The 16,146-nt window shown below is 33.0% G+C and overlaps 1 protein-coding gene across 1 annotated transcript; it reads left to right on the top strand.

Annotated features, from left to right (window-relative positions):
• The first annotated feature begins 10,943 nt into the window (after window positions 1-10,943).
• LOC107855010 (putative membrane peptidase YdiL) lies at window positions 10,944-15,207 on the top strand. The gene is made up of 4 exons (XM_016699986.2): window positions 10,944-11,286; window positions 13,330-13,488; window positions 13,840-14,058; window positions 14,826-15,207. The coding sequence occupies exons 1-4, from the start codon at window positions 11,125-11,127 to the stop codon at window positions 15,165-15,167; spliced, it is 882 nt and encodes a 293-aa protein (XP_016555472.1). The 5' UTR covers window positions 10,944-11,124; the 3' UTR covers window positions 15,168-15,207.
• The last annotated feature ends 939 nt before the right edge of the window (window positions 15,208-16,146 follow it).

The raw sequence follows: 16,146 nt of genomic DNA, 5'->3' as shown, positions 1-16,146 counted from the left end.
ATGGTTAATTGCGATTGTGGGGGGACTATATTGTATTGGTGTTTTTTTTTTTAAAGAGACTACTATGTTGTATTGTTGCATTATTCTAACCTTTAGTGACTATATTGTAGTTCCTGCTTCCTGTCTATTACTTCTTATGACTTTGTGGTTATTGTACATATTCTACTTTTTTACTTTAAAATAGTCCAAAAAAAGTGATCACTCTTTACTGTTTCTGTCTCCGTGTAGTATTTTGTATGCTGTGTTTTGTAACCTGAAATTCTGCGGTGTAAACTATGCTTATATCTCACAGAGTGGTGTATTACTGAGGATTCTTATATTTACATATTCTTCGAGATATATTGGGTAGAATTAAGACCTTATATACTTTTAGTAGTACACTTTTACAAATGGGATCGAGGAGACATCCATAGAATAGCTGAATAAGCATTCTCAAGGGTCAGTTCATTATGTTTCTTTTGGTTCCCCTAATATGATCTCTACTTCTCGAATGAAGGCATTATCTTTAGGCATGGAAGATAGTGAAAAACCATTCGCTTGGGTCGTTAGGCCTCCTTTTTGGTTTTAACCATAGACATCGTAATGAGCTCATTTCTGATCAATGGCTGAAAATGGGTATCAAGTAAGAATTGAAAAAAGAAATGGAGGATTGCTAGTCCATAAATTGGCACCTCAGTTGAAAAATTTATGCCATAGTTCCATAGGGGCATTTTCATCATAGCATTTTTACTCGTAGGGGTAAGGTCTCCTATATTCCACCCTCCCCGGACCCTACTTTTGGGATCTCATTGGGTATATTGTTGTTGTTTCAGTAGTCAAATAGGGACATTTTTAAGCCATGAATGATTTTGTATCTGAACTTTTATTTTACAGAATTGCTGCAACATATCTTAGCTAGTTGTTAATTTTGTAACCACAGGTAAGACTATGCATATTATTTCTCCTATATATTTTATTTTGTTAGATATCACCGAATGAGTAGTGATCTACTTGCTCCCCATATGTATTTTATCAAATAGTCCCCAAGGATCAAGGACGGAGCTAAAGGAGAGATTTATTCAAACTCTGTTAGTTGGGAAATTACATTATGTATATAACCAAATGTTCATTAACATATGTTCTCAGTGATTTTGTTGAAATAAAATGCAGCAATCTCTTTCCGGTGATTGCTTAGTATGAAATATGAAATTGGCTAACATAGTTCTGACCACGTGAATAATAATATTTACCTGATGACCAACTAGGTCCCAATTGAATTATGGTTTTAGAAATATTTCTGGCTTACATAAAATGTTCCAGCAGTTTCGTTGTAGTACAATGCTCAACAATTCTTTTTTACAGGCTGCTAAAATGGGTCAAGATTCGACACTAAGTGAGTTACATTTGCATGTTCACACACATGGTCATGATGGAAAATCTTTCGTTGATGAACGTTCCCGAATCGTCCATGTAAGACTAAATCTTAATGTAGTAGTTTACTTAATTCTTTTTTTTTTTAGTTTAAAGTAGTTTTTGGTATCTAATCATTTGCAAGTACAATCGTTATAATTTCACTTCCACTATTACAGGAAAGATTTGAAGAAATACTGCGAGAAAAAATATTATCAAAATCTGTTATTGATCAAATTGAAGCATATTACCAAGCTGCCCGAGGAGAAAAGAAGTGAAGAGTATTTGGTCTTGGATCTGAAGCCCAAGGCTACTACGGGCAGACTCTTTGTGTCTCTTGTGGAAAGACTTCATCTTTATCTTCACATGAATTGGTACCAGCTGAAGATTCAGAATTAGATGCGTTTGTGAAGAGATTGATTCCCGCACTTAAAAATCAATTTATTCCTATTGTCATGAAGAGGTACAGAAGTTGGTTTCTTCACCATCAGTTGTCACACCTCCGGCTACTACTTTGGACGATCTTGATTCCTTAGATAATGATTGCAATGATATTGATCAGTTGTGATACTTTTGAAGATCAGTGCATTGGTTTTTTATGGTCTATTTTATTGAAACATTTAAAATTGTGCAACAACAAATTACACTTGATGGATGTAGGTATTGAGGATGTTTTGGACATACTAATGTTTTTACATGTTGCTATGTTTGCTATTGAGGATGTTTAGATTTTTCTATCTATATATGTGGATTCTTTTATATGAATGTTGGATATTATAAGAAGATTTTTCTATCTATATATGTGGCTTATTTTATATGAATGTTGGGTATTTTAAGAATTTTATAATATGCTTTTAATATTCAAAATACAAATAAAAAAGGCATTGGAGGAAAAGTAATGACGACAGATTTAGCGACAAATTTCATCACTGCCTATTAAAAATATTTGCAACGGATTGAGGAACATAATTTTTGTCACAAAAATTGGGGACTAAATAACAAATTTTTTAGCGACGGACTAGCAATGAAATATTTGGTCACAAAATAATCAAAACGTCAAAATACAACATGAAATTAGTAACGACATTATAAATATAACAACGAATATATTTGTTGCTAAAAAATGGAAACAGATATATGTCGTCTCTATGACGTTGCAAATCTGGCAACGGATTTTATTTTTTCCATTGCTAAATCGTTAGCAATGTTCAATATAGCCACGACAAATATTTCGTCGCTGATCCATCCCTAAATTGCTTTAGCGAAGGATATATGTTGATTAGCAACATTATCGATCTGTTGCTAAATGAGGTTTTTTTTGTAGTGTAACGTCTGGGTGGGGTATGAAATACCTAAAACAAAACTGAAATAAACTATCTGAATATACTGTAGTATGAAAAGCCTCTAAAACTGAACTGTCTGAATAAGGAGTTGATGGGACATGTCCCCAACTAAATTCAACTAATAAATTAATTAATGACGTAATAACGTAATGATCATGTCCTCGGGTGATGAAGACTCACTTCTAACTCTGACTGCCAAAACTGGAATGCTACTGGTGCTCTGGAGCTAGTGTCTCTAAACCTATGGTATAAAACACCATAGCGCAAATGTGTCAGTACGATTAAATATATTGCTATGCATGTGAGGTAGGCTGAATGCATGAGGTTCATATGCATGAATAATAATAACAGACTGACTATTATGAGTGTGAGAATATATGCATGAGATATAATAACTGACACTGATATCGTAATAACATAATTTCTGAATCTGAATACTGGTAACCTGAGTGACTGTATTTGATAGTCCTGATTCTGATGGAACTATCTGAGTTTCGTACTAAGCTGAGTTGACTATATCTGACAGTCCTAAAATCTAAAGAACTATCTGAGTTCTTGACTGATACTAAAACTGAAACTGTGGAAGTAGTTATCGAACCGACATGCCCCATACTAAGTTAATTAGGGTCCAACCTGTAACCCCAGTTATAAGGGTGTGAGTACCACGCCACTGGTAAAGACAACTGTTGTGGAGTCAGTCCTAATTTAGCGGGTGACCCTTGGGATCAGTCCTATACATTTAAATGTGCAACGGGTGATCCCTAAGTATGTCAGTCCGATCTAACGGGTGACATATCGTACCTACGTTGGCAACGTAGTTCTGGAACTTAGGGATTGCTTCTAGGGATCTCAGTCCTATATAGTGGGTAAGTCTCCACCCCTAGGCTGGCTCGGTGCTTAATCCTACTCCCATATGAAAGACACTAAACTGATTAATTGAACTGAACTGATACTAGTGGTATTGTTTAGCGAAGCTAAACTGAGTTTACTGAGTTCTGTTAACTAACGGAATGCTACTGAGTTCTGAGGACTGACGAGAGTACTGAAGTTATTGAGATTTATTGGGAATACTGAGATCACTGAGATTACTGAACTACTAAGATTACTGAGATTTCTGAGATTTCTTGAGTCACATGACTGACTGAGTTCTATGGATCGAAGAGTATCATGAAAGCTGACACTGACTCTAGGCACACAACTAAATTTTCAGGTACAAGTACCCACAAGACTCGATAGAATGAAACTGACAAGGCGTGACACTTTTGATCACATGACCAATATCAACAAATTCATAATTTCATAGTTGGGAATTTCATGAAGCACATGATCATCATAACCTTGTCCATGGATAGTAATGCATATAAACATGGCACAATTTCATGCTTCTAATCTCATGAACATCTCATCAAGCAATCACAATGCATAGGTTTAGCATGGGAATCATCTTAATCAAGTAGGTATAGCATAACCTAAGAGACACGACAAAATCTTGACACATAGAAACTAAGTACTTGATCATTATTTATTCATTGGGGCATATTATCAAACACCTTGCATGCACACTTAGGGCATAGGTATGATCATCAGTTTAATACCACATGGTCCCACAATTTAACTCAATTGCATGGATTTCAACTCTATACTAACGTAGTTTCAGGAAAACATGATAAAGATGCAAATCTTGGCAATCATACAATGATAACATGAACATAATCAATTCAAAATAAAAACATCATGACATAGAGTTTAAATAGGGTTCTTGAACTTCATGGACGAAAGGAATCCATGAATCAACACTGTGCATACCTTAGTTCTTGATTTTTATGAAGTTTGATGGATAGAAATTCTTGAACTTGAATCTTCCATGAAAAACCCTAATGTGTTCTTGAGAGGATTTTGAGAGAATAGAGTATATTTTAGTGTAATGGAGGCTCAAATATGTGTTTTTGAGCTTATATAGGGTAGGAAAATTGACCATTTTAACCCTAGGATACTTATTTTAATTCTTGTGAAAGTTTTCTGATTTTCATCCTTGGCGCAACGCACCACTATCGTGCCAAGTCACTGGAGCTGGACAATTGGGAATCTGCATGGTGGCGCGACGCGGAGCTAAAGAGAGTTGCCACTTTGTTTGAGACCTGGGAGTTTGGCGCGACATGCCACTATCGCGGAGCAACACTGGAAATTGACAATTGCCATTTAATCTGGCTCCGCGACGCGCTGATTGCTCAGGTGATACACTGTTTCACTAACAGGGCTCTAACTCTTCGCTTGGATGTCGGATTTGGGTGAATTTGGTATCGATAGAAAGCTTATTCGATTTCCCACATGTTAAAAAGTAAAAATCTTGAAAATACCATATGTATAAAAGTGGGTTCATCTTTAAAGCAAGTATTTAATATTTTTGGGATGATTTTAAGCTAGGTAGAAGTACGGGGTATTATAAAAAGCTCAAGGTGGCCAATAACAAGTTGCACTTTTCTACTGGATATGCAAAGTGCAAACAAGGCTATTGAATCCAACGTAGATTCAAAAGCTCATCTTTAATTTTTCATTTTGATTTGTCACAATTCAAATGGTCATGAGTGACACCCACACTAATTTTTCTGTGGGAGAACCATCAAAATCGAACCACTACCCAGTCACTTTATCAATATTAAAATGAGAGTATCATAAAATCAAATTAATGACAATTATTCATAGCTAATCCTTAGTAAGACGAAAATCAAACAAAGTACTTTTAAAATCTCAAGACCCGAAATTCATCATACAAAAACTTTTAAACAAAGATCATGACTAAAAGATATATCCAAAAATAAAGAAAATAAAGAATATTTCATTGTCCGAAAGATGGACAAGAACAAATATGATGATTCATGGCAGCCTGGAGACGGAGTGCTCACCCTTGGAACGAGATTTGCTATCAAATGCTAGAGATAAAGTCATGTCTGAGCCTCTGGAACACTTTTTGCACTCAAGAAAAGAAGAGTACAGGGTAGTATCAGTACAAACCACTATGTACTGGTAGGTATCATAGGCCAACTCAGTTTAATAGCATGTATACAACATAAATCAAATAACAAGTAGACAGGCATCATATACAGCAATAACAGGTCAAACAGTGCTTACAAACAAGCCACATAACCATCAAGAGTATAACCATACTGTAAACATCCATTTAATCAACAACAATACCATAAATAACAACCACATCCTTTTAAACCTCGCAATTAGAACATCATAAGCTCGTTATCTGCTTAATTACCCATACAACCTGTCAAATTCAACACAAATATGTACACATATGCTATGAGACTTATTTTTGCCCAACTAGTTATGACCTGCAGGGAACAATCTATGTTCATATACCATACCAGCGTGGTACCCGATCCTCAATAACAAGTAATATCAATATCATATTCGTACCGGCGTGGTATCCAATCCTCAATAAAAAGTAATATCAATATCATATTCATACCGGTCTGGTACCCGATCCTCCATAAACCAGTAACATCAATATCATATTCGTACCGATGTGGTACCCGATCCTCCATAAACAAGTAATATCAATATACATATCCATACCAATGTGGTACCGATCCTCCATAGGCAAGTAATATCAATATATATATCCGTACCGGTGTGGTACCCGATCCTCCATAACCATATTAGGTATGTTTTATCAATTCACACTACATCTCAGAGTACAATACGATGTACTAAGTTTACAAGTACACTTAAAGTCATAAGACAATTTCATCAAGTAAATTTTCAGTAATTATTTATACACGTCTTAACAATTCAAATATCATCAAATTTAAGTATGTCCGAATATCAATCAACAAGCATCCAATTTAAGAACATACACATAATCAAATCGAATCTAAACTCTAATTAAACCGTAGCCTACCTCAATTGAAGAATCCAAATCAAGCTAATTTGTAAGTGTTTTGCTGTTTTGTAAAGCTCCCAAATATTTTAAATCTGTTCAAGTGTATAATCCCCATAAGAGTACGAATTTTATGACACCTCTTTTATAAATTCTTACTTTAAAATCTTAACTCGCTAACTTAATTTATTCAAAAGTGGTAATTAATTCCATAGGAAAACTTCAAGTAGAAAATAACTAAGAAACATGGTCTGTGCCACCTTCAATTCACCATGTAATTTATTGAAAACAGTGGCTTGCGCCCCTTTCAATTCACTGGAACATGGTGAAATTGGTCTGCACCACTCTTAGTTCCCTGGAAACATAATATTAAGAAATAGTATAACTTAGCACTAAGACATCTAATTATTGGCTGTCATCATTTGCCATTTATTATTATTCTTTTAATCTAACCTAACAACTTGGACAGAAACACCAAAATGATTTGATTACCGTGAATTACATTACATGCTAACAACAACCCATATTCTATTACGATATACATACATACATACATACACACACACACACATACACACACATATACATACATACATGCATATATATATATATATATATATATATATATATATATATAAATGAATTCAAACCTAAGTTAGGCTACGATGCCTCCTCTTTCAAGCTGTAGATTGAGAAACAGGAACTGCTAACCGTATTATGACAACCCCACTCACTTATATTTGTCCTTATATTAGCCACATAAGTAAGTAAATTATAGTTTTGACCTACTAAATTACTAATTCAATTAATTATTAAAATATTCAAGACTTCTAATATATCCTCAAAATTTATTCCGAGCCCCATAGAAATAAATCAAATATATAACTTGACTAAAAGTACGTTCTGGACCTATTGAAAATATTTACATACCAAATCGAGGTCGTCTTGACCAAATATTGACTATTATCGGATTTAACTTTATTAAAAACTCAAGGATCCAATTAATGACTTAAATCGCCTCCAAACACCTAAAAAAGTTGATACTACTCATAATTCACATACACAAACTATGAGGAGAGCTAAAATAAAAAGGGAAAAGGGTAAAATTTACCCCTCTACTTTGAGAAATTGACTAAATATACACTTCGTCATATTTTGGAGTCAAATTTATCCTTGCTGTCAGACTTTGGGGCTAAATTTACCCCTCTACTTTGAAAAATTAGCTAAATATACCCTTCGACATACTTTGCAGTTAAATTTACCCTTGATGTCATAATTTGGAGTTAAATTTACCCTCGTTGTTAAGAAAGTTTTCATATGTATCCCTTTTTAATAGAAAAGCTCAAATCAACGTTAAATATCCAAATTTTTAAAAATAAAATACAATTTAATCTAACCCGTCTGATCTGATTCAAGCCATAAAAAAGACACAAATAAATATACCCCCTTCAGTTTTGTTGGCTAATTTTCAAACGAGATTAAGCCACTAGATATTTATCAGACATAGCTCATAAAAAAATAATTTGCATTAGTGCAAACACAAAGAAATATTCCCTCTATCAGTTCGTGGATCTGCATTAGTGAAGAACTCATGAAAAATGACACTTGACGATCTAATGCAATAGATTAGGCTCATTGGATATTTCTCTGGATGATTGAGTTAAAAGGTCTCCCTATGTGCCAATAGGACATCTTTTCATTCATATACATTTATATGCAATTTAGATCTATACAAATTTTTTATCATGTCATTTGCTCAGAAAATTTATTCACTTGTACTAGAATTTTGATTCACATAGAATTGCATACCAAATTTTAAAATTTGAACATAATCGAACAAGAGCAAAATTTATAATAGACATTTTCTCTAGTTTCATACTTCTCCGTTATCCCATTCCGTTTTACGTTTTGTTCATGTGTAAACAACCTACCAGTGTTGCACGTTGAAAGAGAAATATTTTTGTTCGTTGGAAAAATTCAACCAACAGAACTGAGGGATGGATATATTTGTTTGTATATTTTTTACGAGTCAGATCGGGCGAATTAGATTAGGATGTGATTTATTTTTAAAAATTAGAGAATTTAACGTTGATTTGGGCTATTTGTTAAAAGAAGGTTACAAGTGAAAAATTTCTTAATCATGAGGGTAAATATGACTCTAAAATATGAAATCGAGGATAAATTTGACCTCAAAGTATGATGAAGGGTATATTTAGCCATTTTTTTAAAGTAGAGGGGTAAATTTGGCCCCAAAGTATGACATCGAGGTTAAATTTAACTATAAAATATGATAAAGGATATATTTAGCTAATTTTTCAAAATAAAATAGCAAATTTGACCCTTTTTCCAAATAAAAAAGATGAAAAAATTTCACAAACGACCGTAAATTTCGTTACAGGAGTCTTCAAAGAAAATTTAGGTTCAAAATAGTAACAGAACAATATCCACTTTAGATTCTGAGATTTGAGTTTTCTAAAGATGCTCAGGTCAATCGAGAGATAGTTTTGAAGCGGGGCAACAGGAGTTTGAACGAAAAAATCAAAGACGTGGTGATGAAAAATCGTACTGTATTTGAACTTTCAAGTATCAAATTCGATATTTTAAGTCAAAAAATTTAATAATAAAATTCAAAATTCAATCCATAATCCAGAAATTCAAATCAAATATCCAATTTCAAGTTGACCGATCTATATCCACCCCTAGCAAAACATAACAAATATTTGAGTAAATTCACTAGATGGTCACCCATATTTGAGAAATTGTCTACAAATATCATTTTTGTTTTATTTAGGGTAAGAATATCACCTAACTCTTTCTATTTTCCTTAAAATATACTTAACACCTCAAAAACTTTCTCTCTCCTACTTGAAATGTCATGTCATTACAATTTCATACATAAATCTATTTAACTTGTCAAACTTATTTAACTAAAGTTTTATCATAATTTTTTCTTTAAAAAAAAAATTACACATGATATACTAATCATTGAAGATTAATTTAATTACACCTAAAGCTTGACTTATTTTATTTGATGTGTACTTTTCAAAGTTTCTTTTATTTACTAGTTTATTTCACCACTTAATAATATTTAAAACTCAAGTACTTATAAAAATTGGTACTCATTTAATTTTTTTTGTTATTTATTTTATATATTAAAGATTCTTAAAATGTAAAAAAAATAAAAACTACGAATTTCATAATTTAGACATTAAATTTGTTATTTATATGAGGATAAAAGAATAAAATCTACTTTTTTGGATTATACAAAAGATTTTTTGAATTAATATAATCCAAAGATATCATATTACCTTCAAATATAGAGTAATAGAGAATAAAAGAATATAATTTGTTATTTAAAAGTATTGATGGCAAATCTACGGTATTTTTATTGCCAAACAAAATTCAATAAGAAAATTTTAATATGTATTATTACCTGAAAAATTTAATTTGGACATAGATTACTTGCAACTTTTTATGCAAGATAATTTTTGATAAATATATAATGAAAAGATAATTTTTTTTTCTTGCAGATTTTTTATAAGTAATGGCCCATAAATAAATCAAGTAAATCCGTAAGATAAGATATAAAAATTTAGAAAAAAAATCATTATTTTTAATTTAGTTTCTTTATTTTTTTTGTGATCATTATATTTATATTTTATTTTATTATACAATTAAACACTAATTTATATCCGTACTTCATTCTAAATCCATCAAAAATAAATATAATTGATTGAGTAATATTTTAAAAATCCATTTATAATAGTACTGAATAAGGTATCATTTTGTTAATATTTCTTAAAGAATTTAATTTGTTTCAAGACTACATAATTTTTCTTTCCTTCAAAAAAGGAGATTTAATTCTTTTATTCTCATATAAATAATAAACTTAATGTCTAAAATGTGAAATCCATCGTTTTATTTCTTTTACATTCTAAGAATTTTTAGTATATAAAATAAACGAAAAAAAATTATTGTATCAATTTGTATAAGTACTTTTATTTTAAAACTAATATTAAGTGGTGAAATAAATAAGTAAATAAAAGAAACTTTGAGGATTACATATCAAATAAAAATATTCAAGCTTTTGGTGTAATTAAATTAATTTTCACTGATTAATATATCATGTATAATTTATTTTTTTAAAAAAAGAATTAGGATAAAACTTTAGTTAAATAAATTTGATAAGTTATACATTTATTAAAAAAAATTAATGATATGACATTCTAAATAGGAGAGAGAAAGATTTTGAGATGTAAAATTTATAGGAAAAAAACAAAAGTGATATTTATAGAAAATTTTACAAACATAGGTGATCATTCAGGGAATTTACTCCAAATATTTTGAGGTTAATGACTAAAATACATTTAAAAAATATATATATATTAGCACTTAGATATTATTGCATATATTTTTATTAAAAATTATCATATTTCTACTCTACCCTTTAGTTGAGCTCAAATTGGTGGTGGAATTCGAAGTATAGCAGAGAATTAGAGAAAGATGAAAGCATTACTGATCCGTGGACCTGCAATTTGTGTTTCATCCCTCAATTTTACTCAACATTTTCACTATCATTTCTACAACCCTTCCAACTTCTTCCCATCAAGAATTAATCACAAGTGCAATTGCATAAAAAACAAGGACACCCAAATTTCCCTCCAGGTACTTTGCCTTAGCCCACTTTTTTTTTTTTTTTTTACCATACTTTGTCATTGTTAATTAATTTATATAGTGCAAGAAGACTGGTATTTTCGATGGTAAGCAGATAACATTTATGTATAATACTAGTCTTTGAGTAATTTATGTGGCACTTTTCCGTTCCAGGCTCACTTTGACTCATCTAAATTGGATTGCACCAGTTCTAAAAGTAAAAGTTAGATATTCAAAAACAATACCAAGTATTATACTCCTCCTCGTTGGCTTTTACTTATCATGTTTTGCTTCGTTAGAGTCAATTTGACTAATCTTTAAAGCTAAATTTAATTAAATTAATTTAAGATTTTGATTGAAATAAAGATGTTCAAAAACAATTAAAAAAAAACTATAAGTTGCATTCTTTATCATGTTAATATGATGAAGACCTTCATCAAATGTTAGTCTAACTTCATACAGTTTGACTTTCGATGATAAGTGACAGGTAACAAGTAAAAGAAAACGGAGGGAGTAAGTTGCAAATTTTTGTCACGTCAATATGATAGAAAAAGATACTTTAAAATGTTGATCAAAAGTTCATTTAATTTGGATGTAGTAGCTGGCAGATTAAAATTTCTATCTGTTTGGTCATTTTTTATTCTTGAAGTACCAAAGACAAGGTGAAGTCCAATAAACAATGAAATAGTAAAGGGCAGTTTCTCAAATTTTCTATTGATGTGTAATGTTGAATTTGTATCTAGTACCTTAGATGAAATAGAAGTGAAATGAAGTGGAGTAAAGGGATATCCAGGATTTAGAGTTTAGGAATTAGTAGTCAGTGTGATCTTTTCTTAGAAAGACATTCTTTTAGCACGCGTTTATGTGTTCTAAGCTGAGCGATAGGTTCAGTTGAACTCACCAACAACAGCTAGGTCTAACTTAGAAATGGAGAGGGAGGAGGTAAATAGGAGAAGATGAGAAAGGTAGTAATTTGGAAGTCTCCAGCTGCATAGCTGCTAAGGAACTTGTTACTTAGTTTAAGACCATTCTACCTATAATGAAAAGTTTAATCTAGGTTCCCAAAATCTTGAGCAATTTGACATGTTATTGTTAGTCATTGTTGAGTAAAGAGCTGGACCAGACTCTATTTCTACATAGAAGTGCGCTACTTGGGGGTCCTAACTTTATATGGAGAATTTGTACCAAACACTTCAGCCTAAAGGGAATGAACAACATGAGATGAGACCATGTGGTGCCTTGGTCACGCCCATTTAAGAAGAAACTGCATCCAGGATGTTCCCGGTGTTCCTTGAGCACCTTATTTCATAAATTGAAGCAAAGGTTCAGGATTTTCCGTGATGCTCCACGGGAACAAATGTAGAAGGTTATTATAGACCCACAAGCTAACTGCCAGCAGACCCTGGACGACATTGCTGCGACTTGTTCTCCAAGAGTAGGTAATTTGAAGTAAAAGACTCTTGGAAACTGGAACTCTGGAAGCAGAAACCGAATGTGCATGACAAATGCAGTTATTATTGATTCAGCATGGCAAGTTGTTTGGTCCACACAGATTTTGAGTTGATCAAAACTCCAAAAGGACAATAAACCCAAGCAGAGTGCTAAGTCTTAAAGCCATGAGATAAATCATGTTTGAACTGAATATGATTGCAAAGGGAATAGGTAGTGGTCTCAGCTCTCTGGTGCTAATCCTAGTAACAACACTTGACGTCAATCCATTTTCTCATCCTTGGTGGCAGGATAGCCCTGGCAACCTATGCTTGCGGGCTGGATAGGCTGCCAGGCGATAGATTCCATTGGGTAACTATAAACTGAATCAGATTGAAAAAGGAAGCACCGATTTGTCGGGTAACATGGTTCAAAATCCAGTCAGACTTTCTTGAAATAGTTTCCTGTACTTATTAAGATCAAATGAGTTCCATTGATTAATGAGCATGAAAATGGATAGTCATGTAATGGTTAGTTATGAAGCAAAGCTTGTACGCAGATTTCTATTCCAAAATTTGTACAATATTGTCATTCAGATATTTAAATCAATGTGTTTCAACTTGATAGGGATTCTCGGTCCTTAGATCAGATACTCATTGTGATATGGGAAGCTTGTGGAGCAGTATGGCTTTCTACCTGCTCAGTGTGCATGTCCCTTTAAGTTTTGGCGGCTTGTCGGTTGTTACCAGCATATTGCATTGTTCAGTTCTTGATCCACAGACTGAGGTGAGTAAGATTTCTATGTAACATTTTGAACTGTTACTATTTTACTGCTGTGGGCTGTTTTAATGAATCTTGATTTAGTTCAAGAGATAAACACATGATTTGTCAGGTGTTCTCTGTTGCTTCATGTGACTTGCTCAAAGTAAAAAGATCAGGCATCTTTATTTCCTTGATGTTCTCCGAAGTTCTTACTCTTAAAAATTAATTCCATTAAACCAAATTTGTTTAACTCAAAATGGAAATATATTGCACTAGGGTAGCATTTGAAACGTCTAAACTTTTCTCAACTAGAAAATAATCTTAACTTGAGATTTAAATAAATTTGATTGTATCATTGCTTGTTTTTCACCACAGGCATTATCATTAGTTGTACTTCAGATGTTAGAGCTTATTGTGGTTCTGATTCTTTTAAGAAGTACCGGGAAGCCCAAATACAAGCTTCGTGATTTCTTTCAAGAGAAGCATTTAATCAGAGAAAGGAACTGGTTACTTGCATCAGCTCTTGGCTTCGGGTTGCTGGTTCTTTTGGTCATTGTAGCATCAATTATTGCTGACATGTTGATAGGTACTAAGGTAAGCTGTTTTCAATTCCTTTATCAGTTGTGATATCAATCTGATTGTTGAAATGCTTTGTGCATTTGTTCACCTAGAAATAAAAGTGTAGAAGAAAAGAAGAGAACCGACATTATAATTCATCATTCCACGTCACTTTATCATGGTAGTTAGATTATACAGAAAATTCAGAATACCCTCTAGTGAGTAACCTGCGCAACGGACCAATTTCATATTTTTACTGTGGTTTTGAAAGTTTTAAACCAGGGTTGGTAGGCGGTGCAATTCTTTTAACAGATGAACTTGCTTTTCCTAATGATTATAAGACGCAACTTTTGTTGCATTATTTGAACGCACTTATTACTTTGGCTTCAATCGCCTTACTTTAGGACTACTGAATTGTATTTGATATGAACATGTCTAGACAGCAAAATAAGGGAAGGGTATTTCTTCACTTGATTCTTGTGGATGTTATACACGTATTAATTCAAGCTTCAGATAGATGGCTGATGAGGAAGCTAAAACATATGTTTTGAATTAGAAGTGTGCTTAACTAAAGCATCAGACCAGTTAGTTGATTTTAAGTGTAAATGTAATTGATCGAGTTATTTGCCTCTTAAATTTGTTCAATTTAGAAGTATAGTTGGAGATAAAGTAAAGGTGCATTTAGATGCATCTTCTTGTCTGTTCATCATACTATCGCGCTTTGAGTTGTTCTTCGCTGTATGATGTGAAAATATCTAGATTGGTGGTGTGACAAAGTGACCATTGTTTGATGAACTTTGCAGGAAGTTAACAATCCAATCTTGAAGGAGATCCTTTCGAGTGGTCCAATATCGATGACCTCATGCATCTTGGTCTACTGTGTCATCACCCCTTTACTAGAAGAAATAGTCTACAGAGGGTTCTTCTTGACCAGGCTTTCCTCCACAATGAAGTGGCAGCAAGCAGTGATAGTTAGTTCAGTAGTTTTTAGTGCAGCTCACTTCTCTGCTGAAAATTTCATACAATTGTTCATCATAGGCTTAATCCTTGGATCTTCTTATTGTTGGAGTGGAAACTTAAGGTCTTCTGTTGTAATTCATTCATTATACAATGCTCTAACCTTGCTAATAACATATGCATCATGAATTGTTGATTTTATAGCAAGATAAATCTTTCTTTGGGGCATGGAGCTTTCAGAAATTGAACTGTTTAGCTCAAGTCTTGAGGTAGGAACACCTCTTGTTTGATGTTATTAAAGAAAAAAGAACCAACCTAAATAGTCACCCAAGCAACCATATAAATTAAAAATTGATGGTGAATGTAAAATATATGTAGAATTCATATATAATATAGGTCAAACCCACCGATAGCTCCTGAAAGTTGTTTCAAAAATTCACTTAGGCCCCTAAACTAAGGCTTGTACTTATCAGACCCCTAAACCCCCGAATTTTGTTCCAATTGAGCACTTTTTGTCTACATGGCACATAGCGTGCTGTCTACTCTCCAGAGGTGTGTGAATAGTATTTTTTTTTTACTAAATTTTGAATAAGAAGGTGTCACGTGGCACTAAGGCCCCAAAAAATTATTAATAAAACAAAACTTAAAATAAAAAAATCAACCATATATCCCCCACCCCTCCGACACACACACACCCCATACCTCCTCTTCATCTTCTTCCTTTTTTTTTTTTTTTAAACAAAACTTAAAAAAAAAAGTCATTGGAAAACCAATGTGTTTTCAATTTCAAGTGATGCAATTTTATCCAAATTGAATGAATTGGATACCTAAATTGTTCAAGAATTTGAAAAGGTGGAAGATATGGAGTTGATTTTGGAGTTGTTCAAGAATAAATTGGATACCCAAACTGTTCAAGAACCTGTGTGATTTTAGAGTTGATTTTTCGGCGAATCTTGCCGAAAAATGTTGACTGTGTTGCTGCTCTCGTGCATGTGTGTGAACTATGTGTGCGTGTGAGTGAATGTGTGTGAGAGAATTGTGAAACGTTGGGAGAGGGGTGGTGTGAAGATGACGTGGGGGGGGGGGGGGGGGGGGGAAATTTGTTTGTGGGGGGAAAGGGGTGGGGGGGGGGGGGGGGAGGGGGGGGGGTTAACGAAGTGTGGGGTG

This window comes from Capsicum annuum, chromosome 7 (assembly GCF_002878395.1).
Source record: "Capsicum annuum cultivar UCD-10X-F1 chromosome 7, UCD10Xv1.1, whole genome shotgun sequence".
NCBI lineage: Eukaryota > Viridiplantae > Streptophyta > Magnoliopsida > Solanales > Solanaceae > Capsicum > Capsicum annuum.
Note: the sequence above shows the minus strand (reverse complement) of the source record. Positions and strands in the feature narration are given on the sequence as shown.